This window comes from Platalea leucorodia (assembly GCF_965183815.1).
Source record: "Platalea leucorodia genome assembly, chromosome: 9".
Taxonomy (NCBI): domain Eukaryota; kingdom Metazoa; phylum Chordata; class Aves; order Pelecaniformes; family Threskiornithidae; genus Platalea; species Platalea leucorodia.
In genome coordinates, this window is record NC_138831.1 from 22,365,427 (window position 1) to 22,391,394 (window position 25,968).

Here is a 25,968-nt window from a genome sequence, read left to right on the forward strand (position 1 = left end):
TGGCAAGTGGTTTTGATTTCCATTTGAGAGAAAATTTTAATATTTATTTTTATTCAAATTTATATGAAGAAATATTCAGAAAGTTGACCTGTTCCACAGTGTAAAAAGTCAGCTTCAACCAGCTCTTCCCTGAAGTGAAGAACATAAAAATAGTCTAAAGGAAGCAGGAGGTATACTGTATTTGAATACAGAGTTTTATACTCTGTAAATACCATTTAGGTTTCTGTAGTCTGTGTTAACTGTTACTTTGTGGGAGGCACTGGTGCCTTCAAGGTTCCCCTTTAGTGTTTCAGTCTTATAAAGCACATTGGTGGTGCATGCTTAGTACAGAAATCTGTGTGGGTTAGCCATGTTCTTCTCTGCCATTCTAATACCATGAACTTTGTGGAGCACTGTTCACGTAATTACCAATGCTGTCTGTAATGTTATATATAGCACTTTTACATTAACCTTTAAAGCTCTATTCCTGCACATACTTAAGCATGTAACTAAAGTGAATTTAAATTTTCTCTTTCAGACAGACTTCCTAAATTCTTGTTAAATTGACAGGGAGCTTCAAAAGTTTGGAAGTATTAAAAACTAATCTGAACAGAACATGCCTATGAAAATATATTACTGTATCTGTCCATGTTTAGTTTGTCAAAGAAATATAAATATGTGTAAGCATACGAGATGATCAACTTTCCTGCATCAACAACACCTGAACTGGTGTGCATCTTTGAAATACTCTACTGTAGCTAAGTTTTTCCTGTCTGCCTGTTTTGAGTTAATCAGTTGACAAAAAGAAATATCTAAACCAGGAATTTTTTTTCTCCCAGAACCAGTGGTTTCTTACTAATGTGACTCTAAGGGTGACAATGCAAGTAAGAATTGTTTAAATAAAGTGGCATTTGTTTTGCAATAGAGGGAGAACCTGAGGCTATACTTGATGTTTTTGATCTGAGCCATGGGTACAGATACCTCCTTGTAAAAGAAATGGAATACACATTGTTGGTTGCTATTCTTTGTATTATTACCTGAAGTGGATTTGATTTAATGCTTGCTTAATGTTAGATGGGAGGAAGGTGGGACATACAGGATATATTTCTGTTTCAGCTGTGTGTGCAGTGCTGGTACCTTTTATAGCAAGCTTGTGCGTATAGCGCCCGTCTTGATAGCTATACATAGTTGTTTTAAATATGATCTTTCCCCTCATTAGAAACAAGCTGCTTGCTCTGAAAAACTTCTACCTTATGCAAGCTACATGACTCCTCCCCAGATTCCTGCAGCATCAGCAGAATCTGCATGTGGAACACACTGTAATGTGATGTTCTAGGTGTATTCCTGTGGCTTTTGAATAAAATTGTTTTTGACAGAGGAAAGTCATGGCCAATCAGCTTAAGATGAGGGAACAGGCCAATGAAACAGCAAAGACTGTTTTGGGAGGTAGCTGTGCTGAGTTTTAGGAATTCCCCGACTATCCCTTGCAGACCTGTTTTTATTAAAATAGTGTATGTAAGCATTCAACTGGAGTAAAGCAGTTTATTTTGAAGAAATTTCCTGGCTGTTAGACACGACTAATTAATACTGAAGTTTCTTTTTAGCTGTTTTGAATGAGTGGGAAGGCCAGTGAATGTTAAAGGAATGGGCATTGTCTTTATTGGCAGTTTGTCAGGTCTTGCCCTTATTTAAATTTTTTACTGATCACTGAAGTAGTTATTCTCCACAGCTCAAGATTGCAGAGGGCGAACCCTTCCTAGGCATCCCTCTTCTGTTTGGTCTCCTTACAGTGTTTGTAAAATCTATGCAGACATATTACTGGATACTGAAGAAAAATCTTGAGGTGAAACCTTATCACAACTATCAACAGAACAATATCAAAGAAATAAAAGAGAAAAAAGTAGGAGAAAACATGGTTAGGAAGGAAGCAAGTGCTAGAAAGAAGACAACCATTCAGAAATATGAGGAAGGATGAAGAAGGAACAGATTAAAAAGAGCATACAGAAGTCAGGGAGCATAAGTATACCTGTGATAAATCCTCTGAATCCCAAATAATCACTGCTGCTCCATTATAGAAATTTGCCTGATGTACAAATGAAAGTTCCGCAAAGATCTTCTCTCTTCCTATGAATAGCACTGAAGTCCATCCACATACTATTGTGCCATGCATTGACATATTTCTGATGACACTAGCAGTGGCCACTGCGATGAAGGTGTGTGGCTGAGATGCTGATGGTAACTGAGACCGTTTTATCTCCATTTTTCTATGACTGCTGATTATGCTATTCCGTGCTCTGGAGAGTGTTGGGCTTATCCTAGCTGCGTAGTTTGCTTTTAGGCATAAAAATGATGACTAAACCTTGTGAACAACTATTAAACCATGTAAATTACTTAGCTGCATCCAGCAATTGGCTGATGCAGGGCAGTTGGTAAGCCATTGACATTAGAGCACTACTTATACCTATTAGGAGGCCATTTCTTAGAGCCTCTTCAACTTGATTTGCGTTGTGCTCCCTTTTGGAATCCACTTGTGAGAGGATGCTATCTACCTATACCATGATGTGTCAGAGATTTTAACAGTTTTTTTTCAGAAGCTTAAACTGTTAATTTAACTTTAAAGGATGTGTTAATAAGAAGGGAAGACCAAGATAAATGCTTTTAACAGTAATGGCAGCTGATGTTCCTGTTTATTTAGTAATACCAAAGGTAAATCACCCCAACAAATTGAAAGCTCTAATTATAAGATCTTATCAGAATAATGTGCCATTTATCTGAGTTCCTACTGCCAATGGAAAGTGAATAGTTTTTTTCTGATTTTTCATAAGACTGAAAAATACAGGACACTAACTGCTTCCATACTGCATTGCAATCTTGTGGGTGCCTGATAAGCCTGAACCTTGCCAAGAGGCAGCTATTGCTCTGTAATCTGCAATTTCCTATTTCTGGTTAGTTATCTGATATGTGAGTTATTTTTTTCCAGAGTAAAATGAAAGCTTTTCACACTGGGTAGGTTTTGATAATTGTTTTTAGAGGTTATAGCTTTGTGCAAAATGTGCTAGCAAAGGAATTTTGTCATTTTCCCCCTCTAAGTTATTAATATGGAGAGGTGTTCTCGTACCCTACACAACAATCCTGTATTCTGGACTCATACTCAAATGGACTCTGGCATGGAAATAAAAGCATGAGTGGTGAATTATCCCCATCCTATTAAAAAACAGGTCTTCTTCTGTAATCTTAGCAAAATTCTTTATTCTTTTCCTTCCTTTCCCCATGTGCATAAGTGGAAAATACTTCCCTGCAGGCTAGTTGCATGAAACTTGATTCACCAAGTGAAAAGTGTTTTCTTTTCTCAAATGATCTCAAAATGAAAGTAGAAATTATTTTATTATGTCTATTTATTATAATGTTTGGCTCCAGAATTTAAAGAATTATTTTATATCTTCTTAATCATTGTTTGGCAGAATTGAACATGTCTGTTAAAATGCTAATTTGGCTCCAGCTAAATAAAATTCATCAATGGCATTTGTTATTTTTAGGTTAAACTGATTGCCAGAAGGCATCCCAGTAAAGCAGATATTACAGTTCAGTCACAGTTTAGGAGAGCTTTAAGCATGAACTTAAGTCTTTCTCAAATCCTTTCCATTGATGTTTAATCAGAGAGCTGGGCTGAAATGGGTTTACTGTGACACATAGTTTTAAATAGTAGAAATCTTCCAAAAGAACATAATGAGCTGATCTCATTCCCTTTGAAGTCTATGCAGGTTTTATTGATGTTTTGATAATGCAGGTTCAGAACTTTCCATGTAAATTCCAGTAGTGATGTCTGGTAGTATATGGTAGTGATGACACTGCTTTCATCATTATTTTCCTTAAAAATCAACTCTGTTAATCTCTGTAAGACTTGTGTGGTATTATGTAGTCTATATTACACAGACCCTGCTATTTTTTAGAGGGAAGTTTTATCTTGCTAATTATTTTATATATATGTATGTATATGCATTTTTTGCAGGTATTATTGACAGCACACAAGTGGAACAGAGGCAGGTTGTAGCTGTGACTGGTGATGGAACCAACGATGGACCAGCACTTAAAAAAGCTGATGTTGGCTTTGCAATGGTATCATCTTGAACACGTTTATTGATGTTTGTGTCATTATAAATTTGCTGTAAGAGGTTTTTCATTCGTTAAGTGTTGAGAAAGTTGCTTAGTTATTACTTGTCAGTGAAGCAATATATTGGAAGGGGCGAGTTATGTTGCTTCAGAATCCTTTTATTTACTGTGTTAGATTCACTGGTATTGCTTGTTTTGATACTTTTTCAATATTTTGTCTAAGGTAATTATTTGCTATATGCAGAATCCTGTGCCGATACAGAAAAATTAACTCTCTGTTCTTCACAACAGTGGAGTACTATTTTGTTTTGGTAAAATCCGTCACTAATTGTAAAGATGTCTTCCCAACATACTCTGACTCTGAGACATTAATATACTAGACTATACATTAAGATATGTAATTCTAATTTTTGTTAGCAATTCTGTTCATGTATATTAATAAAATACCATCAATGATAAAAATAACTCAGAAGATCAGTAGTCATTAAGCTGATAATTTAAAACACTCAAAACTATCATCACATGAATTCTACTCTTCTCTGTCACTTCCCTTTTCTGCGTCCTTATTCACTTTCAAAAATAGGCCAAATTAGCTAACTTCCTAGCAAATGTAGAATGCAGAATATACTCAGCAGTCACTGTTACTATGCTGGGAAGTCTCTGTATAACTGTGGACTTTGAATGAATATGAAGATTTGTATTGTAACTGTCTCTGTACTTTCTAGTAGGTAATTTTATTCACAATTAATTTTTCCAGGGTATTGCTGGAACAGATGTTGCTAAGGAAGCCTCAGATATCATCCTAACAGATGACAATTTCAGTAGCATTGTGAAGGCCGTAATGTGGGGACGTAATGTCTATGATAGTATCTCCAAGTTCTTGCAGTTCCAGCTCACTGTTAACATTGTGGCTGTGATTGTGGCTTTCACTGGAGCATGCATTACCCAGGTAAGGTTAACTTCAGGTGTTGCTTGAAGTATGGGGCCAAATCCTACCAAGCTTTTAACTAATGGTGGCTTACATTTGATTCTTACTTCGTACAACAGAAAGTATGCTTTCTGAAATTCTTCTGAACATTAAGAGTGTATTTAGGATCAAGCTGCTAAATGTTAAATAGCTGTTGACATAAGGAAGTATACTAATCCATCTTCTCCTGGAAGTAAATTGCTTTTAGGAGCTGCTGATTTTTGTGCTGCCTCCATACAGCTCTCTGCTTTTGATTACATATTATTGTCATGACTGAGCCTGTGATGATAGGACAGAAAATGTCAAGGATTGGGAGAAGGAAGAGCTGATGCGACTTTGCCTTTTCCTCTCAGAATATTTCACTATTAAATATATATTTCTTGTTGGATTATGGAATGGGATTATTATTTTCAAGAGAGCAGTGCTGACACATGGAAGTAATCCCAGCAGGGGAGCTTTTTGAACGGATAAAATTATTTTGTTTCTTTTAGGCAATTCCTTTGAATTTCAGATGCAAATGACAAACCAATTAAATGGCACATACTGTTGGACTTAGATCTCTTTTTCTCCCTCTACATTAATTCCTTATTGCAATCCTGGTGTACGTGCAACATGTCTAGGTGTTTTACAAAAAGCATATGTGAAAGCAAACCACATTTTTTTCCCCTTCAAATTACTACTTTTTGACTAATAAGATAAAGTTTTCTTTTCCCTAGAAAGAAAACATGATGTACTTAGTACAGTATGAGGTTTTTGTCCTTCATTAAAAAACAGCAAAATATGAAGTTTTTAGTGCTGTCACTTGCTGAAATAATGTATATTTCAGATGCTGCAGACAGGTGCTGTTACAAAATGCCTCCTTTGATTGAGACACACTATGGGAAAACCGATGCTTCCGTCTGTTGTGCATCATAAAGATGGCACATACCTGCTTCAGCAGGTAAATTTCAGCTCATGCACACCTGAGCAAAACAATTAATAAGTCATTAGCTCTGCTCCAGGGTAAACTTACATTGTAATCATGGAATTGATACTTGAAACCAGAAACCGAGGTACCTTTACAAAACCATGAGGTCAAACTTCTCCTAAGCCTTGACTGATGTTTAGAGGCCTTTTTTGTACTGCATATGAGGAATCTGCAGGCTCCCAGCTTCTGCTAGCATCATGCAACAGCTGGGTAGATACAACTGTCATCATTTAGCTCCTCTGAGCTAAGTGAGGTAAGGCTGGTGCTAGGGCTGGGATTCTTAGAGAAATCAGAAATGGCTGTTTTTGAAGCAAGTAGAAGTGATCTTAGCAAATGAAATAACTACTTTATTCTGTATGGAGGAAGCACTGAAACCTCAATTCGCATGTTTTCTGAGAAGTAAAAATTGCGAGCTGCTAAGTGCTAGATCGCTACCACGCTGCCCCTAGGTCTTGATGATGCCTTGTTACAATTGAGCCTACGCTATGGGACAAAATTATTGATGTTGCAGCAGAAGTTAGATAACTTTTCCTTTTCCCTTAGGAAATATTTCCAAGCATATTGAGAAAATGTTTAGCTGTAAAGTGATTGTTGCTGGTAACAGAAGGTATGTGAATAGGGACAGAAGTCTGGAAGGTCAGTCCTCCTGGATTTTTATCAGTGGTACAAAACCATATAGAAAAAAAGTGCTAACAGCAACATGGTAAGAATACCATAATTGGAACCGAGGCAAGTGCTTCCTTTTAAGACCCTGTTTTATAGACATTCAGTCACTGCCTGCTAACATTTATTTAAGGTGAAATTTTTTTGGTTAATGTCCAGCATTTTTTCAATTGCTTTGTGAAAGCATGAAGAGAAATATATTCTATTTGTTAAGTAAGGAATTTCTGTTTTATTCTTGAAGAGGTTAAACATTACTGAATCAGTGCGAAGACTTTTAAATCAAGTCTAAGTGCATGTGTAGTGCATAATCAGTGCAAGCATACTCCCCTTTTTAATTCTGGAACTTTCTTCATCCTTTGAATCATTCCATTGGCTTCTAGAAGGATTTGAAAGAGGCCCAGTGCATTAATATTGCCCCAATGGTCTGTAAGAGCTGGGGCCTGTCAAGTGCATTGTACCTGCTTACAGGTTTTAATGTACAACTCCTAGAATTCCTGTATTTCTGTCCAAATAGACTCTTATGCAATTCCTTAATTTGGCAGTAAAAATGCAAATCCAAAGGAGGGATCTGAAAGGAGCTAAAATTGAAATTGTAGCAAAAAGGTAGCAGTTATTTCCATTGTAGTTCTGTTTACACTCAACAGCCTGACTGCTGTTAATCTCAAGTAGCTCTCAGTTCTGTCTCATTCAAGAAGGATCTTGCCTTACGAATGAACATTATTATGTTAGGCTTTGACTCAAAGACTCTAGCCAGTGAAAGGGCATTATGTTTGTTTGGCTCATAAGCTTTAGTAAAAATTACACTTGAGAACATACTGTACCTTCTTGTTGCTATGAAAATAGCCCTAGTTCAAAATGCATGAATATAACAAAAAAATCTTGCATACAACAGGCTAGGTGCACAGATATAGATCTAAGTCTTCAAAACTGTACACAGGTCTTAAATTACTATTTTGACTGAAACTTTTAAGTTCTTAACAAACAAGTGAAGCTAAAATCTATAGTTTCCAAAAGGCAACACAGCTTTCTGTGACCTTCAAAAAGAATATAAAGAAGGTCACAATGGACTCAATTTTACTTTGCTTTTAGGTAGTCAGTTTGGCTTTCTTTGACACACAGAATATAATTTTAGTCCACAATTAATATTCAGGCTAATGAATATTACACAGGCTATCCTTTAGGTGATATTTCATGAAATCTAGAATAAGAAAAATTCTATGTAGGTAGTAATATTTCTTTCATGCTTCTTAATGTCACCTCTCAAACAATCTGTTCTGCAATTCAGAACCAGCATACTGGGATGCTTTGAATATGAAGCTTCTTTTACGCTTACCTACTCTTTTTGGTGTTTCTACTGTTAGTGCTTAAAGGAAGTACAAAGATGATAAAATATGTGTTTTGACTGTTTTTTTTAACACTTGGCTTGTGCTTTGCAACTAAATAGACTTAATTTTATTCAGTCTTGATCTTGCAATTGCATCAGTGTACATGTAAATATGTGTATGTGGTCATATCACTGCAGGACTCCTACTGAAACCACAGCAGCTCTATATTAATGAAAGGGTCCAACTGTGTGAGTACTGTTGTGAGTGAAACTAGACGTCCAAGGAGTACCCAGCAAATGCATTGCCAAATAGGAGCCGATTTGTTTGGTCCAGAGCACGTTAGGAGTGCCATGGAGAGGCTTAAGAAAAATATTAGGTAGAACCTGTGACCTTTAGTGGCCATTTTAAGAATCTGCTGCTTTTCTTCTCAAATACATAAGACCAGTGTCCTTGACAATTCCACGCCAGGGAACTACTGTTTAGCTTAATTCTGTTAATTCTGAGCAAAGATTATTTTATAATTTGTCTACACAATGCCTGCTTCAGCAAGATGCTGCTGTTAGAATATCTACTATATCTACTATTTCTATTTTGTCCTGGTTTGCTGTTTCAGTACATGTTTAACTACATGTACAAAGTGTACGTGACGCTACATGCTATTCCAATGTTATATGAGGATTATAAAAGAGTAGCAGTGGGCTATTAAAGAAGTTACTATGCAGAGTAAGTGGGACCAATGCAAATGGTCATTTGCTATTCTCTGTCATGGGTCCCAGCACGAAGTCATGTTAAGGTGACAGAAATCATATTCTAAGCAGCATAGGAACTACAGATACAGTGTAACCTGTTGGCAAGCTTAGTGTGGCTGCTGCCAAAACTAAGCTGCCCCTCACAGGGATCTAACTTACATTGGGCCCTGTTTCAGAGTCCAGCAGCTCAATGTATAAGCCAAGAGTTCTGAATTTTCAACTAATAATGAACTTCTGTGTTGTGATTCTGTAATTATGTAAAGCACTCTGAGATCTAGGTCATACAAGAAAACCAAGCTTGAAGAAATCTCTGATGAAAAGATGAATCAGTGTCACACACTTTAATTGAGTGCTCTTAATTTTGTGTCCAATGTGTACATAGCACCCACCAATGAGATCACAACTATTATTTCCGCTAGTCCCATGTCAGTGCAGTTTGTGTGGCACAATGTGGCTAAGCTGTATTAATTCACCTTATCTTTCAATTAATCTAATTAATTTACCTCTTGCTTTCTTCTCTCTTTGTTGCCTGATACATACTTCTAAAATGATCAGGGTGTGATTATATTGATCAGTTTGCATATAATTGTCCTTTCTGTTTAGCAACCATTACTCAGGTTAAAACAATAATTTCTTTTTCCAGTGGATTTATGAGATATAAACTCTTATATTTCGACTTGGTTCTCTGAATAACATTTTTGCAGAGCCTTTGACTGACTCAGTAAGGGTTCTTCTTTGGAGCTCTGCCAACAATTATTGTGAATTTTGTACTTCAAATGAGTCGTTGCTCCACATCTCTAGGTATCATATAGAGTTCTATAAGTGCCTTACAAAGCCAGAAGGTTCATCCTATTCCCTGTCCCCAGCATGCATACAGTACCAAGAAAATATTAGGTCATTATGTTTGGAGCTGTTAAAAATAATCTGAGTATGTACAAAAAAAAGATTTTAAAATGCAGTTCAGTCAAAGGGAAATATTTTTTTTACTGGAACTATAAAGCTAGCAGGTTTATCTCCATGCCAAATTTTGTCTGTGTCTCCAACTGTTAAGGCAATGTAACTATTCAAAATGGTTGCATTAAAGAAAGAGAAGACAAAGACTGTGTTTTAGCATTTTACATTCAAATTATTATTCTTGTACTTTGAGAAAGACTTAATGTTTTAGCAGCCATTAGGAACTGAAAACAGTGACTCTATAGGACATTATGTTTGGAAAATTAAATGTTAATTAAAAAGCACTGTAGCAGTGAACTACCGCATGAATCACTTATTGTTTTTACAGATCTTGTTCAAAAAATGAGGATGATCTATACTTACATGTATAAGGCAGTAATTTACATGGTTATAATGTTTTACTGCGGAACTGTATTTGGCAAATCCTAAAATAATAGCATTGGCAAATTTGAAAAAGCTATAATATAAAATAAAAGTATGTACTGTTTAGCTTTGTTTTGGGAAGGCTTAGAGGCATGGAAATAGAATTGAGGACACCACTTCCATACAATTAGTAGACAGTGTGATCTAGCAGCAGAAGTGAGGTCTGACGTTTTTTTGCATTAATGTATATAAAGTTAACCTACCAGAAATGCTCATTTTTATGAATCCATGCATATGTTCTGTGACAAGTGGGAGTAAAGAGGTAAGGGTGAAAATACCTTTTCATTCCGTTACAGTTTGTCATCTAAATCCAAAGTAACAAGCTCTAAAATTTGTGAGGCTCTGCATGTCACAAAAGATTTGTAGTTTATTTCCAGCCTTTGGTGATTTGTACTTTTAAGTGTTTCCAAGATGAAGTGTAACATCACTTGATTTAAGGGACATTTTCCTTTTACCTCTAGGCCAATGCTAACCTATTCCAAGGTCAAGTAGAAAGGAATTTGACAAATAAGTGGTCAATTTGGGTGGTTTGCAGTTTGAACAGCTTTCATCCCCAAAGTTTTCAGAAAGTGAATTAAGAATTATTAGCTAGTCAGTTAGTGGCTAAAATGCAGTGAAAAGAACATTGAATTTGCATCCCACTTGCATAAGTGACTAAAATCTGTAATGGAAGACTAAGCTCCTTAGCCAATACTGTTTTCCTCAGTTTCCACCAACTAATCACAAATCAGATAGAGTTGCAGTGGAAATTTCATTCCACTGCCTGCCCAGACTAATGTGTATTTAATGTTTTGGCTTCAGCTTAGAATGAGCTTTCACACTTGACTGAACAGTGTAGCACTGCCAATAATAGATAATTATTAGGGGCACCATAGCCACCCAAGGTGATTGGCAGTGTGAAATGGTGAGAACATGTTGTTGCCAAAACTGATGACTGCCAATTACAGTTGTGTGATTGAGAGACTGAAATAATCTGACTTTTCGTTATGCTAGGAATATGTCAGGCTCTGATAGACACCTGAATATTTGACTCTATTTATTAAGCGTAACAGACAAATTCAGTTTTATTGACATAGAAGTCAGCGCATGAAGCGAAAATTCAGCTAATGTAACATCTCAAAGTAGAAAATGTTTCTCGAGAAAACTTATTAATTAGACAGGTAAGAATATGACAAGGAAAATTCTTCAGTAGAAAACATGTTTTCCCTTTTCTCTATATACTATGTCCAAGTCTAAGGTCTCTGAGCCCTAGCAACAAACTGCTTTTAGTGCAAGTAGTCTCCTTGTTTAAGCCATTAGTATTAATAAAAATAAATGAGATCTCAATTTGGAACGAAGTTTGTCCTGATTGCTTTTAGTTTTTTAGCGACCTCTGAAGACAAGGGCGTTGCCCGTTTCTGCAGCTGCCTATCAAGTGAGTGAGCTGAACTCTCCAGCTAAGCCCAGTTAATGCAACCCATAACCAAGAGGTCAAGAATCTATTAATGCTAATCTTTCTCTCTACCCTGATGTAGCCAACCTGTAAGACTTAGAAATAGTAGGTTGCTTTTCTCCATTCCTTTAAATAAGCCAAAAATTAGTATTTTTTTATAAATAAAATGTATCAAAATTTGTGCAAATGTAAGGGTGTTAAAAATACTTTTTCAAGAGGAAGTAATATTTTATCTCAAGGGAGAGTTGGAAAATAAACCAGATCTATAAGAGACCAAACCATTTACCCTTGTTCTCTATATGTCCTTGGGATACTGAATGGATATTGGCCTTCATTATTATATAATATTTCATTAAAAACGAACATTTGACCCTTTGAAGAAAAGGGCAGAGTTCATAAGGTGTTCTTATTGGCTTTGATTTGACTTGTATGCTGTTCCATAAATTTCTTTGCTTCACTAGTGCAGCACCATGGTAATGTAATGCATAAAAATAGTGGTCTGATCTTCCAACTTTCACACTTTTTAGGAGGGAGGATTAACTCCCTTCCATTATGAAATTTGTCATACTGATACCTTATTACTTTTGAGATTCTATTTTCCTAATAAAAACTATCTATTTGAAACAGGAAGCAGACCTTACTAATGCTGCCTGTCTTGTATTCAGTCTAGAAGGATAGGAGGTTGTTAGATTCAAAAAAAGAACTTCATTTTTCCTGATATGGCTCCTTGAAGCAATTGCATCTATCTATCATTACAACTGCCCTGATGAATTACAAATCAAAACTTTATTATGGTCATCTAGAGTTCTCCTGAGATCTGTGTTAGTTTGCTTTATTTATTGACTTTTGGTTTTTTTTAAACATGATCTAAAGTCCTCTGTTAATATGACCATAGACTCTTTCTTGAATTAAGTGAGGAAAGAGCTCCTTCTAGTGGTTGGTGATCTGCTTCAGAAAATAAATGCTTCATCCTGACAAGTAGTAATGTTGGGGTTTTTTTTCTTTCCAGTTCCGTAGTTTCAAATATGCTATCCTGTTACCCAGTAAAATAGTAAAGATTTTCTTACTTTTGCACATCTGATATAGTTTAATGAGTATCAGAACATTTTTTAAATTCAACTATCAGGCTTTTTTTTGTTACTACTGTTTTTAAAAGGTCTTATTTAAGTAAGATGTATTAAAATGTCTCAATAATTGTTTAATAAATTTTTAACAATTTCAAGCTGTTTCTGAAAAAACAGATAGGTAGGTTATAGTAAAAGGAAACATTACTTTTTAGATTGTTTCAGTATGATTTTTCTTCCCAGAAAGAAACTCCCACTTGTATTATCTAGTTACCTAAATTCAGCTGAAAATTTAAGCATGATGCATGAAGTACCAGGGGGTATTGTAAAATGTATTATAAACTATTAATATTATGCTTTATAAAACTTGTGTGATTGTAAATATTCCTGATTTAAATGACTGTAGAGAAATAATTTATCTTTGCTGATATCACTGTGCTTCCTGTGATTCTGGTCATGCATAAGAAATATAAGAAAGGCCATAGTAGGTCAGACCAAAAGATCCATGTATTTCAGTCTCCTGTCTTCAGCACTGCTTGCAGTCACACAGGAAGAAATGAAATCACAATAAATGACCTAACAACAATTATTTTTCTAGGAAATATGTAACTTTCTAATTTGTCTCCACAGGACTCTCCTCTAAAGGCTGTACAGATGTTGTGGGTCAATCTAATTATGGACACTTTTGCCTCACTTGCTTTGGCCACTGAACCTCCAACAGAAGCCCTATTGCTAAGAAAGCCATATGGCAGGAACAAACCTCTTATATCCCGTACCATGATGAAGAACATTCTGGGCCATGCTGTTTACCAACTTACTCTCATATTTACACTTCTTTTTGTCGGTAAGAAAGTCTGTTAGGCTTGTTGCTTAGTTTAGAAGCATCTAGGTCTTGTAGCCTGACACATCAAAATGCTTTAAATGTAACCACTTAATGCACATATATTAAGTCTGTCATAATTAAACAGCTAGCAGGGCTGAGCTGTTTAATGGGAACAGAAATAGTAGGGGAAACAGAACAGATGCAATAGAGGGATTTAGTCACCTTTCTTGTGTTGTTTACATTGGGAAGGGCCTCAGTGAGCTTTTTTGGCTCCTAAAAGATGTAGGTTTAGGCTTTGGCAGAAGTTTATGTTAAGACATAGCATAGCAGATTACATTTTAATCTGAGTATCTAGCCTGCTTCTTCTATACTGAAATTTCATTCTGAGACTTTTCATCTTTAGTAGGCATGTAACAACAAATTAAAAAAAAAAACAAAAAACAAAAAAAAAACACACAGCAAAAATGAAGATCCGTTTTACCAATATCTGGAGAAGCTCTAATCGTGGGCAAAATGTTTGCCATAGTCAAGAAATAATGCTGATCTTTAGTATAGATAAGCAAATAATCAGTATTTACTCTTATTTCATTCATTATTTACACTTTCACGTGAATGCCCCATCCTTACTTTAAGACAAGGCCTCTTTCAATAACTGTATGTTATCTGTAAACTTTGTGTATAAGGAAGTGGATGAAAAACTGGACATGAGCTGGCAATATGCACTTGCAGCCCAGGAAGCCAATCATATCCTGGGCTGCATAAAAAGAAATATAGCCAGTAGGTCCAGGGAGGTGATTCTCTCCCTCTGCTCCACTCTTGTGAGACCCCACCTGGAGTACTGCATCCAGTTCTGGTGTCCCCAGTACAAGAAAGACTTGGAGCAGGTCCAGAGGAGGAGCCACAAAACTGATCAGAGGGCTGGAACAGCTCACCTGTGAAGAAAGGCTGAGAGAGTTGGGGTTGTTCAGCCTGGAGAGGAGAAGTCTCTGGGGAGACCTTATTGCAGCCTTTCAATACTTAAACGAGGCTTATAAGAAAGACAGAAAGAGACTTTTTACCAAGGCCTGTAGTGACAGGACAAGGGGCAGCGGTTTTAAACTGAAAGCGGGTAAGTTTGGACATAAGGAAAAAATTTTTTTACCATGAGAGTGGTGAGACGCAGGAACAGGTTGCCCAGAAAAACTGTGGATGCTCCATCAGTGGAAGTTTTCAGGGTCAGGTTGGATGGGGCTTTGAGCAACATGATCTGCTGAATGATGTCTCTGCCCATGGCAGAGGGATTGGACTAGATGGTCTTTAAGGTCCCTTCCAACCCAAATCATTCTATGATTCTGTAAGAAAAGAGGTCACCCAGGTGCAGGTATCTTTTCAAAACTTACCTCATTTTTACAGTTACTCATCATGGGTTGTATCTTGCTTTTTGTATTGGTCGGATCAAATTATCAAAATAAAGAGCAATGCCTGATGGTGTGCTTTCAAAGCAGACAAGCAGAATGATCAAAACCAAATCTATTTAAAACCAGGAATGTCTGTGGTTTTCATCATTAATATCCTTGAATGCTTGTCAAGAGTTAAGCCATACTGGATTAGCAAATGGGTGAAAACTGCTGAAGAGTGGTTGCGTCTAATTATTGTAGAAAATTGCGAACATACTGTCAATGGTCTCAAGTGCTCAGTACATCAGAAGGAATTGACGACTTAGAATAATTACTACTTGGTTAGAGGAAAACTACTACTGAAAACTATTTTTGTAGGTATACTGAGTTATTAGATAGAAGTCATCATTTGAGAAGCTTCTTGCTCGGGAAGTTTAGATGTCTTTTGCTCACTGGTGTTATAAATTCTGCCTATATTATAGTAAGTGCAGAAAGAAAGCTGGTAAAGCAGAGCACAGGAGGCAACTAGCTAAAGCAAATATGGGAAATATAAATTTAAGTTTGATTAATTTATTCTAGTGGAAACCTTTATTTTTCTCTTATACCTAGGTGAGAAAATGTTTAAGATTGACAGTGGGAGGAATGCACCGCTTCACTCTCCTCCTTCAGAGCATTACACCATTATCTTCAACACCTTTGTCATGATGCAGCTTTTCAATGAAATCAACGCACGGAAAATCCACGGTGAAAGAAATGTGTTTGATGGCATCTTCAGAAATCCTATTTTTTGCACTATTGTACTGGGTACATTTGCTATTCAGGTAATGGTTTGGGCAAGAATTAGTAACTACTCATCAGAAATTTACCTTAAGGTTTATTTCTGTGTGTTTTTTTGAAATCTAAATACTGTAGGATGCACACTTAATAGTATTTAATATTTCACATATTATCTCAATCAATACAAGTGTCGATAATGGAAAACGTTATGTAGCCGTACTAATACAGCATAAATTTTGATCATTGTAACTAGGTCAAATCTTAAATCAATCTGAAGATGTACAATAATAACAACTATCATGATTTGTTGCTGTTGTAACTGGGTCTTTTAGAAGAAATTATTAAATAATATGCCAAACAATAGCAACAAAGCATTTTACATGAATTTACTACTCCGTGAATAGACAAATGGGCCTTCAAATAGCTAACACTGATCTATTCTGAGGTTAAATGCCGCTGCCAAATGCTACTTGATGTTCTCGGTAGAGGTGAGCTATTTCTATCTTGACATTATTGCTCAATTCTGCAGTGGCATCCTGGCAGCTATCAGTATTGGGGCCTTTCTCATGGAAGGAGTAAGGAGGAAGATAGAGCTATTTGAATCTGGCCTATAGTGGTTTGAAGCAGGAAAGGGGAACCACTCAATAAACTAAATACGGGAGAAAGGACACCAGTGATTGATAGTAGAACTTGATAAAAATGGTCTTTAACAGCTAGTTCAAAAACGTGGGTTTACTACCATGAAATAAAATGCCTTAAGGAGAGGCCTGACAAATTTACAATAATATCTTTTTTTTTTTTTTTTTTTATCATGGATAATGTTTGAGGATGTTTTCTTAATTCTAGGCATTACTGTACTCAGTTGTCTGGCTGAAGAAAAAGTGTCATCTGGCTGCTAGCCACATTTCTGAATCAGCCACTGATTTTACTCACTCCTCCCTGCTTTCCTAAGAGCTGAAATACTTAAGTGCACAGTTCAAAACACTAGGTTTGCACCCTGACAGTGAATCAAAAAGGACATTGTAGCAGAAAAGTACTTGGCCTGTGACTCTTGCTTTTAAGTCTCTTATTTTAAAATGAGGTAATTCTTCTTGGGACAACAGAAGGCTAATCTTTCTATTAATTTTCCACTTTGTTTATTACATGGTGGGAATATAGCTTTGTATGATGTTGCTTGCTGAAGCAATGTCAGAAAAGCATTTATTATTTTGGCTGTGTGTTTTTAACAGCTGGATGTGCGAGCCAAGCATTTTATTCTAAAGAGAAAATTATTTTCTCAGGAGCTTGGATTATGTAGATGGATATGGGACATTACAGAAGTGTTTTTATTTTGTATTTAAAACTTTCTTAGTTCCATATTTATTTACTACGCTTTTTGTGCAGTACAGACTAATTAGTTTTGATATTTCATCTTTGTATGAAGTGCAATAGTTCCATTAACTATTAGTTTAGTTTAGTCCTCCTCCTGAACCCCTTCAAAAAGAAAATAGGCAACAGCAGTGGCCAAATTTTCAAAGTAAAAAATACGGAGATTATTACAATGCATGCTTGATAAGGATCAGAAAGTGCTTCTGTGAGAGCTACAACAGCTTGAGAAATAAAAGGGTAGTTACCACTCCTGTCCTCAGACAAGCAATAGTTTTCTTTTATTTTTTTAATTCCTTTCTCTGCTTTCAGAATAAACAAATAATTTTCACAGTGAAGGAAGATGAATTAAAATATGCCATACATACCATATAGCATTTAGAAATTTCTCAATGTGGAGTTGTAATTTCTTATAATGTTAGCATCATATTCACAATTTTTGTTTTGTCTCCTCCTTTTTCCTTACTCTGTCCAATCATTTTCCCACTTCCTATCCATTGCCTTCCATTCTCTGTCCCCTTCCTTCTTTCTGTGTATTTGCACTTCACATGGAATGAGTTTGTGTTCATAGTTTGTGTTTATTCACTCACACAGGAAAGCAACTGCTTTATGTATTAGTGTTATTTTGTATCTTAGACTGGACAAATTTGAACTTGGTTTTGCAGCCTTTGACAGTTTAAATCTCTGGCTTGTGATTTCAGGTCCCTGGTTTTGCAGCAGCACTACTAACAAAAAATATTAATAATATCTGATTTTCAGTTAGCAAAAGCTTCTCAATCTAATCAGGCTTAGAAACTTGTTTAGATTCTGTGTATGTTGGTTATCCTGCTGCAAGGTGTGTGGTTTTCCCACCCTCTTTCTCCAACAGGACTAGATTTTGGTATACTATCAGTCTATCCATGATAACACATCTATAAGTGTACAATAAAATGTTAATCAGAGCGAAAAATCTCTCATGCAATGGACAGTCCAAAATAAACTACTTCAGGGTGAACATATCCCCAGCTGAGAAGACTCAGAAGCTGGGAGAATATATGGGGACAGTCCTGTTTTCTTTCTTCCTTGGCATTCATATATGACTCTTGTTAGATATGAGGCTATGGAAGGCTTAGTCTGAACTGGTATGTTTTTTTCTGACCTTTAATTCAGGGTGCATAAGTTTGTGTGGTTTGATTTTTAGTGAGCGAGATTCTGCAGCTTTTGCTGGATGGGTTCCAAAAATGTACTTCTGGTAGCTTGACTTCGTGCCACCTAAGAGTGTCAAATGATGCATTTGGAATATAAGATAGTATTTTGATTTTCGGTGCTCTTTGGATTCAGTCCACTAAACAATAGATTGTTAATAATACATTTGACTATTTTATTGGTAAAATATGTTGGAATCAAACCAGCAGAGCTGTACTGTGTAGAAACACAAAGTAACATCTCATGTAAAATATGACTGAAAGTTGTTTTTTTTTTTTGGGGGGGGGGGGGGCAGGTTGGGGGGAGTGTTTTGTTTTGTTTTTTACCCAGAAAATATTTACCCCCTTTCTTCTCTGCTTATCTTTGTAGATAGTAATTGTCCAGTTTGGGGGGAAACCGTTTAGCTGTTCTCCCCTGCAGCTTGACCAGTGGATGTGGTGTGTATTTATTGGATTAGGAGAACTTGTATGGGGTCAGGTAAGCATTCAGGAATATGCAGCTTGCTTTCTTTTGTTTTTATAAACCAATCAAAGATCTGATAGTGCTCATAATCCTACTACACTGTTGTTTCCTTGATCTCTCACAACGTCATATTTAGCACACATTGAAATACAGGGTGCTCTCCAAGTACTTCAAGAATAGATATAGTAGTCAGGATAATTTATCCCAGTGTTCCTTTTGATTTTTGTTAATTTTCATATCTTTTCTTTCCCTAAGCAGGGCATGCTATCACCAAAGTCTTCTTCAGTTAGGCTTTTTCATGAAAGATGTTTGATTCATAACCTAGTCACAAAAAAAAAGTATAGTAAGGACAAATGCACTGTAACCTTCCCTGCAATAGAGTACCCAATGTAGCATGTGTATGTTCAGCCATGGCAAATTTTTGAAAGTGAAAAGAAGTTCCAGCTCTATGTCAACACACTCATGCCCTTGCTGAAACTGCCATTCTGTCAATCTGTGGTAGCCTTGTAACTGGCGTAGGACCAAGTCCAGTGCATTTAATATACACCTGCAGTCATCCACCTACTTCTGTGTGTGAAGGGTGGAAGAGGGGGTGAAAGAAAAAGGATTTTTTCCTATAATAGTTGCAGAAAAGTGCATTTTAATTCATGTGTCATTTAAAAAATTCTGCTACATCTTGTGTCATCATTAGCTAATATAAAATTATATATAGATGTAAAAACAAGTGTTAATGAGATAATTAAATAAGTTATGTGATTATCTGCCTGGAAGTAATAATACAGATACAATCAATATTGTTAAAATATTACATTATTCTTTTATGTACAAACACATATTGAAAAGTTAATAATAATGTTAATTTTTTTCATCTTTGAATACATTATTAATGTATTCAAGTTGATGCCACCTGTCAGAGTAAAAAAAAAAAAAAAGTGAAGTTACATTTTGCCTCTCAGATGTAAAGATACATATAGATCAACTAGTTTGCCACTATGAAGAAACAGGCAAGAAATTGCCAACTGTAATTGAATACTGAAATGGTTCTGATGGAATTGTAATGAATAGATGCTAGCTTTCAAAACTGATAATTTGTTCTCTTATGGAAAAAAATAACTTTTTGGACATTTGGGCCTCAGATTTTTTTTAAGAAATAAACTCAGAGTCATAACAGCTTTTAATGTAGATGTTGCTGAAAACCACCACTGTTAGATTGTTCTACTGTAATTATTACCTGAAGATGGGATTTGATTTATGACTTTGCAGGAGGAAGACCTGAAATCACTTTGGTAATTCTTGGAAAGAAAAGATTTGTTTTCAACTGATTGGAAAATACCAACTTTGGGAGGGGGGAAGAAAAGCAGGGAAAGGGAGAAAAATCCTATCTGTTTTATTAGATCATTCAGGTGTGAAGAATTTCCCACAGCCTTTGATCAATGTACTGTTTGGCTTCTAAATTTTGTTATACGTGGTTATTACATAACCACTGAAAACTAAGAATAATATCAGCATTTGTTTTCAATTTAAAGATGGGCATAGTTGCCCAAGCCTTATTGCAAGAGCCTAGCCATTAAATTAAAACTGGTATTGGAATACCTCAACAATTTTATCATTCAAAAGATTACAATTTTGCATAAAGCAAATACAGAGGAAAAAAAAATGTTTCTCTTGTGATCAGTATTTAGTGACCAGAAAAGAAAAACACAAGCTAAAAAAAAAATAGATTGTTTACATATTTATATGATTTACAGTCTGTGGCAAGTCCTCTCTTCATGGAGCTCTACAGTAAGAGAGACTTACTTTAGAAGAGGTGCTTCTCTTCTTTCTCAGCCTTTTCTCTCCTGCTATGACTAATTCTAGTTCAGCACAAATTTGTTATCCCTTTGTTTTATCAGTCTCCTGAACCTGCTGTTCTTGTGAACCACTAAAACCAATCAAGATTTTCAAGTTTAGATGTTAAAGTTGGCACTTTTAAAAGTGATTTAAGATGTAATTTCTAGGAAGCCAATCTGAAATGCTTTGAGGGACAGTTTTCTAAAAGGTGGCCCTCATCACTTTTGAAAACCAAGTCTTTCTAAAATATTTCATGTTACATTTCCAGAATTATTGATCACTTTTTAGAACTGCGATAATTTTCCTGGGAATAATATTTAGTTCCTTAATCTACATCCAGTCTATTGAGTCTGCCATTACCTGAACTGGACAGGTGTCTGCAGATATGGAAAACAAATGAACAGACAAAAAGACATGTAAACACCCTAAGAAAAGAATTAGAGCAGAATCTATCAGCCTGGCTGAGAGAGGTTGTGAAGGAGAGGTATGTTCTATCGCACAGAATCACTACCAAATATAGTTGTTTCTTTGTGTACTGTCTTGCAAGTACTTTATCGCCATCAGTTTCATCAGATACCAAACAGTCTGAAGTAGCTTCTTTCTGTAGAGCGCTGACATTATAGTGTTTTGAAAGCTGGGAAGCTGAAGGAGTTTCAGTAAGTATTTAAATGATTGGCACTTTCCTATTCTTTTTTTCTCTGTTCTATCTTTGTTCGTGTCACACCAATTCATTAATTTTCCAAGTTTACACCTTGTTTTTCAAACCCCAGAATGCATTTTAAAAAGGTTCTGTAGTAGTGTAGAAACTGGTTTTTTTTGACATTTCTTTATCTGTCTTCAAAAATAATATAATAAAAGCTGAATTGTGGATCATGGAGTTCAAGGAGACCCTCAGCAAACTCAACAGTTTATTTTCATCCTGAAAACATTCGGTGCCTTTTCACTTGTCTTCACTACATCCATTCCAGTTTTCCAAAACTGTAAGATATATCCTCACCAACTTTCCTGCAACTGTCTGATTCTATCTCCACCTTTCACACATTTGGGCTTCAGAGATGTGATTGCTCACTGCTGAAACAAAGACAAACAGAAAAGAAAATTGCATCACTTCTTTGCTAAATGATTCTAATAGTTAACTTTCTAGGAGATTTTTTTTTTTAAAGCATTCAATATGTTCCAGGTAATGTCTTGTTTAAATAGCCATCTGCCCATATTTTTATTCAAGCTGACAAAAGAAATCAGAACAAAGAGAAAATGACTGCCCAAGACGGTAACACTGAAATGTATTTAAAATAATTGTGTTGTAACATTGTCTAACTACAGTATTTGCAAATTTTTAAGATTATTAGCCATCTCCTGTATTAATGACTTCCAAGGATCATTTTGGTGGACAAACAGAATAAGAAGAGGGGCTGAGTTAATCAGAATTTATTAGTAATAAGGACAGAGAATAAGAGAGAGCCCTATAAGAAGTCCAACAGGGAGATCATCAAACCCACACCTTTCAGAAACCTCATTTTTGATAAATGCTGAGAGAAGCATTTCAACTTGCTGAAACAAAGGGAAGCTAAATACGTGAACTAATGTAGTGTGAGAAGATTTATAAGCATGAGATGCAACTAATTTTCAGCTCACGTTAACATACATTAGATTACTGTGAGTCATACCCAAACTCTAATTGCAGAAGTATCAATCTTGCTAAGTTTTCTTTAAATAATTACGTTCAAATACTTATATCTTCTTTTAGTTTTTTGAGAAAGGACAATATTTTTCCCAGCCTTAAACTTGCTCCATAGCTATGTATTGCCAATGTGGTTTAAGGATGCAAGTAATGCTAATTGTTTACACAGTAAACTAAGTATTTTTGGACTAAAATAGAGTTGTATAAGTGTAAAGTATTATTATGAATATGCTTTTCTTAACTTTCCAGAAAGATTATAGATCTCATTAAAATACCAGTGTTCTTTTGTAATTAGCAGATTATTATACTATTGTTATTGAATGAGGCTTATGTTTTCAGTACTTTTTTATAATTTTAGGTCATTGCAACCATCCCAACAAGTAGGCTAAAGTTTTTAAAGGAGGCAGGGAGGCTCACTGAGAAGGAGGAGGTCCCTGAAGAAGAACTCAATGAAGACGTTGAAGAAATTGATCATGCAGAGAGAGAACTTCGACGTGGACAAATTCTCTGGTTCAGAGGGCTCAACAGAATCCAAACCCAGGTATGCTAAAAGTAAATGCCGACATGGTCGAGAAAAAAAAATGCTTATCTTTGATCAAGGCAAGATAAGGAAAGCCACAGAGTGTTTGTATGTATGAACCATGGTACTTGTTAATTGCTTTCCTGTTTTCAAAGGAGGAACACGTGAAAAAGTAAAATAGGTGAACTGAACAAATGTGTGTGTGTTTAGCAGAAGAGATAAAGTGAAAAGATTATGAAATGATAATATGCAAAAATAGGAATACTTTTTTTGAGACTGATGTGAATGGACTTTTCTTTCTACTTCAGCGATGACAGCTCATGGAGTAATGCTACTTGGAAAATGCTAGTTGTGACAATGGCTAGCAAAATGTTATGAAAGCTTTCTAAAACATACTGTTTTATTTGATCAAAAAAATATTTTTGCTGCCACTTCTGCAATAACAGAATAATTTAAATTGTTGAGTCTGAAGTATGAAGTATGAAGTTTCAAGTTTGATTTAAAAAAAAAAAAAAAAAAAAAAAATTCTGGCACTACCATGTGTGTGTGTGTGTGTATATATATATATCTCATGATTAAAAGGAATTGGTTTTCTTTCCTATTAGGTAATGAAAAATGTGATTCTGGATTTATTTCATTTATTTATTTATCTATTTATTTATTTATTTATTTAAAGGGCCTAAGCATCCATAATATAAATATTGAATATAAATAAATATTGAAATGTATGTGTTGGCTACTATGGATGATTTCTCGGAAATATCCATCTTTTTATTTTAAGAAAACCCAACTTTTGCTAAATACAAAAATCCATGGCATTTTTTAATATAATAAATATTTGCACTGAATCATGATGCTAAATATAGTACAGATTCAGATATCTAGTAAAGTTTGTCCTGCAGCACTAAAAAATTAGTTGAACTATTTTGCCTTTTTCATTGCAGTGAAGTAGCATGTCTTATAGCACTCTCATGCTCTCTACTTGATCTTTCTAAGATCAAGTATTTGTGCTAGCTTGCAGAAGAGAGCAGCTCTGAAGGACAGATATGTAATTGCCATATCAGATGTGAATGTTTTACATGATGCTTACAAGAAAAAGAGGTGAATAATTAAGAAAAATATTTTTTTCTTTAAAGAATCTTTATTTTTATCTCAGAAGATTTTGATTTTTGTCTTCATTCAAGATAAACAGTACTTTCCCATCTACAAATTGATAAATGTTTTTTTTCTGGAGAAAGAGATGCAGCCATGCATTTTAGAAAAAATGAGGGAAAGCAGTTAACTGAAACTAGGACAGTTAGGTCTCTTTAGTGCATCTGCAAGAGAGTGGAAACTTGTTAGAGACATTAAGGGTTTGGGTAAATTCCCAAGGTTCTGTGGTAAGTAATTAAATACGGATCTTCAGCTTTGAGGTTGTGTGTCTTGACTCTGTTGAGTCAGGAGCACTCATCATTAGAGAAAATTCAAATTGTCACAGTATAAAGGTGACAAACAAGTGCCCAGGTAATGGTGATCTTTATGAAAAGGAGACCTCTAAATGTGCATTCTTTTCTTCCTGATGGCTGTAGGAGGAGTGTTGTCTGTTGGCATTTCTGTCAGGATGTCTTTCTGGTTGTGGTGAGTGTAAACAACTACAAGCACAAAAAAGCAAATTACATCCTTTCAGTTCTTTTTCTAGTCTGAGAGGTAGCTTTTAGTTCTGCATATCTTTGTCCACTTAATTCACAGATAAATTTTTATTCTTTTATACTATTTAAAACAGAATGAACATTAATTATATTTCTTTGCTAACATCCATCGTCTTAGTTTCCTTTCTGCTCTTAGTTGTAGAAATATCTTCAGTAGGATGTATTGTTTCTTTCCTGCCAAGAGGCCTCTGTGATTTTTTTCTCATTTTGTTTATTCAGTGACTTTGAATTTTACATCCGTTTCACATCTGTGGAATGATAGTGAAAGAAGAAAATGGTCCAACAGATTCAAAAATAGTTCCAAGGTGTCCACTGGAGAGTGATGAACTTATATGCAGGTCAAATTAGATCCATTGTTGGATGGACCTTGAGTTGAGTGCATTTTGATGCGCTGTGTGTTGTGGCCCATCCAAATGAATTCATACACTTGTACTACATTTCTCAGGAAGCCAGCTAAAGAAGAGTTGATGGAAGAAGATGAGGATGTCTGTAGCATCCTTGGGGAGCTGGAGGATTTGCAAGAATCCTCTGATGTCTAATGCACTTCTGGAGATGCGGAAGAAGAAGGTAGAGCATCCCCTCACTTTATATATAGATGAGGATGACAGTAAGATTAGGAATAAACTCTAGACTCATGACTAGATTGATCATTCAGATCCTAACAAGATGAGTTTCCACCATTATACACTTGTGCTGTATATTAGATTATCTTTATTTTTCCTTACTTTCTATTCAGTCATTATTGCACAGATAGCCACAGCATTCAACAAAAGCCTTCACTCCTAAAACAGTTATAAAGAATCTACGATAGTTTTTTTTTTTTCCAGATAACTGACACATCCCCCTTGTAATGCTCCAATAAAAACTCATCCAAACTGACAAAAACTTTGCAGTACTAAAGACATTTTTTCTTTTTCCTGCCCTCTCAAAACAGAGGGTTCAAACCTAGACACCAGAGAAAGGATTTCCACTGTTGATTCTTCATACTGAAATGTTAGACATATTTCTATGAAGACATGCATGAATTTACTTTAAAGAAGGGTGTATGAAAAATGCACATAACTAAGTCAAAGAGACTGGCTATCTACTTCTGATTTTCTTTTGTTGTCTACTTTTGTTCATTTAGATATTTTGTTGTCTTATAAATATACTATAGGGCTTCTCTGGATGGATGCATGTTCTCCTTCTCTGAATGGAAGAGTGTTTACTTACTGGATAGCTCTATCAGAAGACCACCAACACGCGAAGTTTCACAAATAACTCTTCTTAGTTATGCAAGTTTCAGAAAGATATAAAGGTGGTCTCAAATTGCATAAAAGACAGGACTTTTCAACCTCTGCTAGTTTTCAGCAATGTTTTCCAGGTCTTTGTTGCAGTTCTCACAAATTCATCATTCTAAAGGAAGAGACAAGACTGATCATACCATATTGGCAGATCTAATAGCCATTGGAAAGTTCAGCAAGTTCACTTCCAGGCAAAACTGCGTAATCTGAGTAATAACCAAAAATCATTGCATCTTTTTTAATTGTATACTGAAAAGTTTCTCTAGTTACCTCGCATTTGAGTATGGAAAAACTGTGAAGTGTGGAGATTTGAAAACTTTTCAAGCTACGTGTCAGATTTTTACA

The 25,968-nt window shown here is 35.5% G+C and overlaps 1 protein-coding gene across 1 annotated transcript in view; it reads left to right on the forward strand.

Annotated features, from left to right (window-relative positions):
- The window catches only part of ATP2B2 (ATPase plasma membrane Ca2+ transporting 2), a 433,349-nt gene that overhangs the window by 390,066 nt on the left and 17,315 nt on the right, over positions 1-25,968 (forward strand). The window contains exons 19-24 of the mRNA XM_082322150.1: positions 3,989-4,095; positions 4,847-5,038; positions 13,264-13,477; positions 15,442-15,653; positions 18,529-18,636; positions 22,491-22,673. Of these exons, the coding sequence (XP_082178276.1) occupies positions 3,989-4,095; positions 4,847-5,038; positions 13,264-13,477; positions 15,442-15,653; positions 18,529-18,636; positions 22,491-22,673 (1,016 nt within the window). The remainder of the gene's footprint in view (positions 1-3,988; positions 4,096-4,846; positions 5,039-13,263; positions 13,478-15,441; positions 15,654-18,528; positions 18,637-22,490; positions 22,674-25,968) is intronic.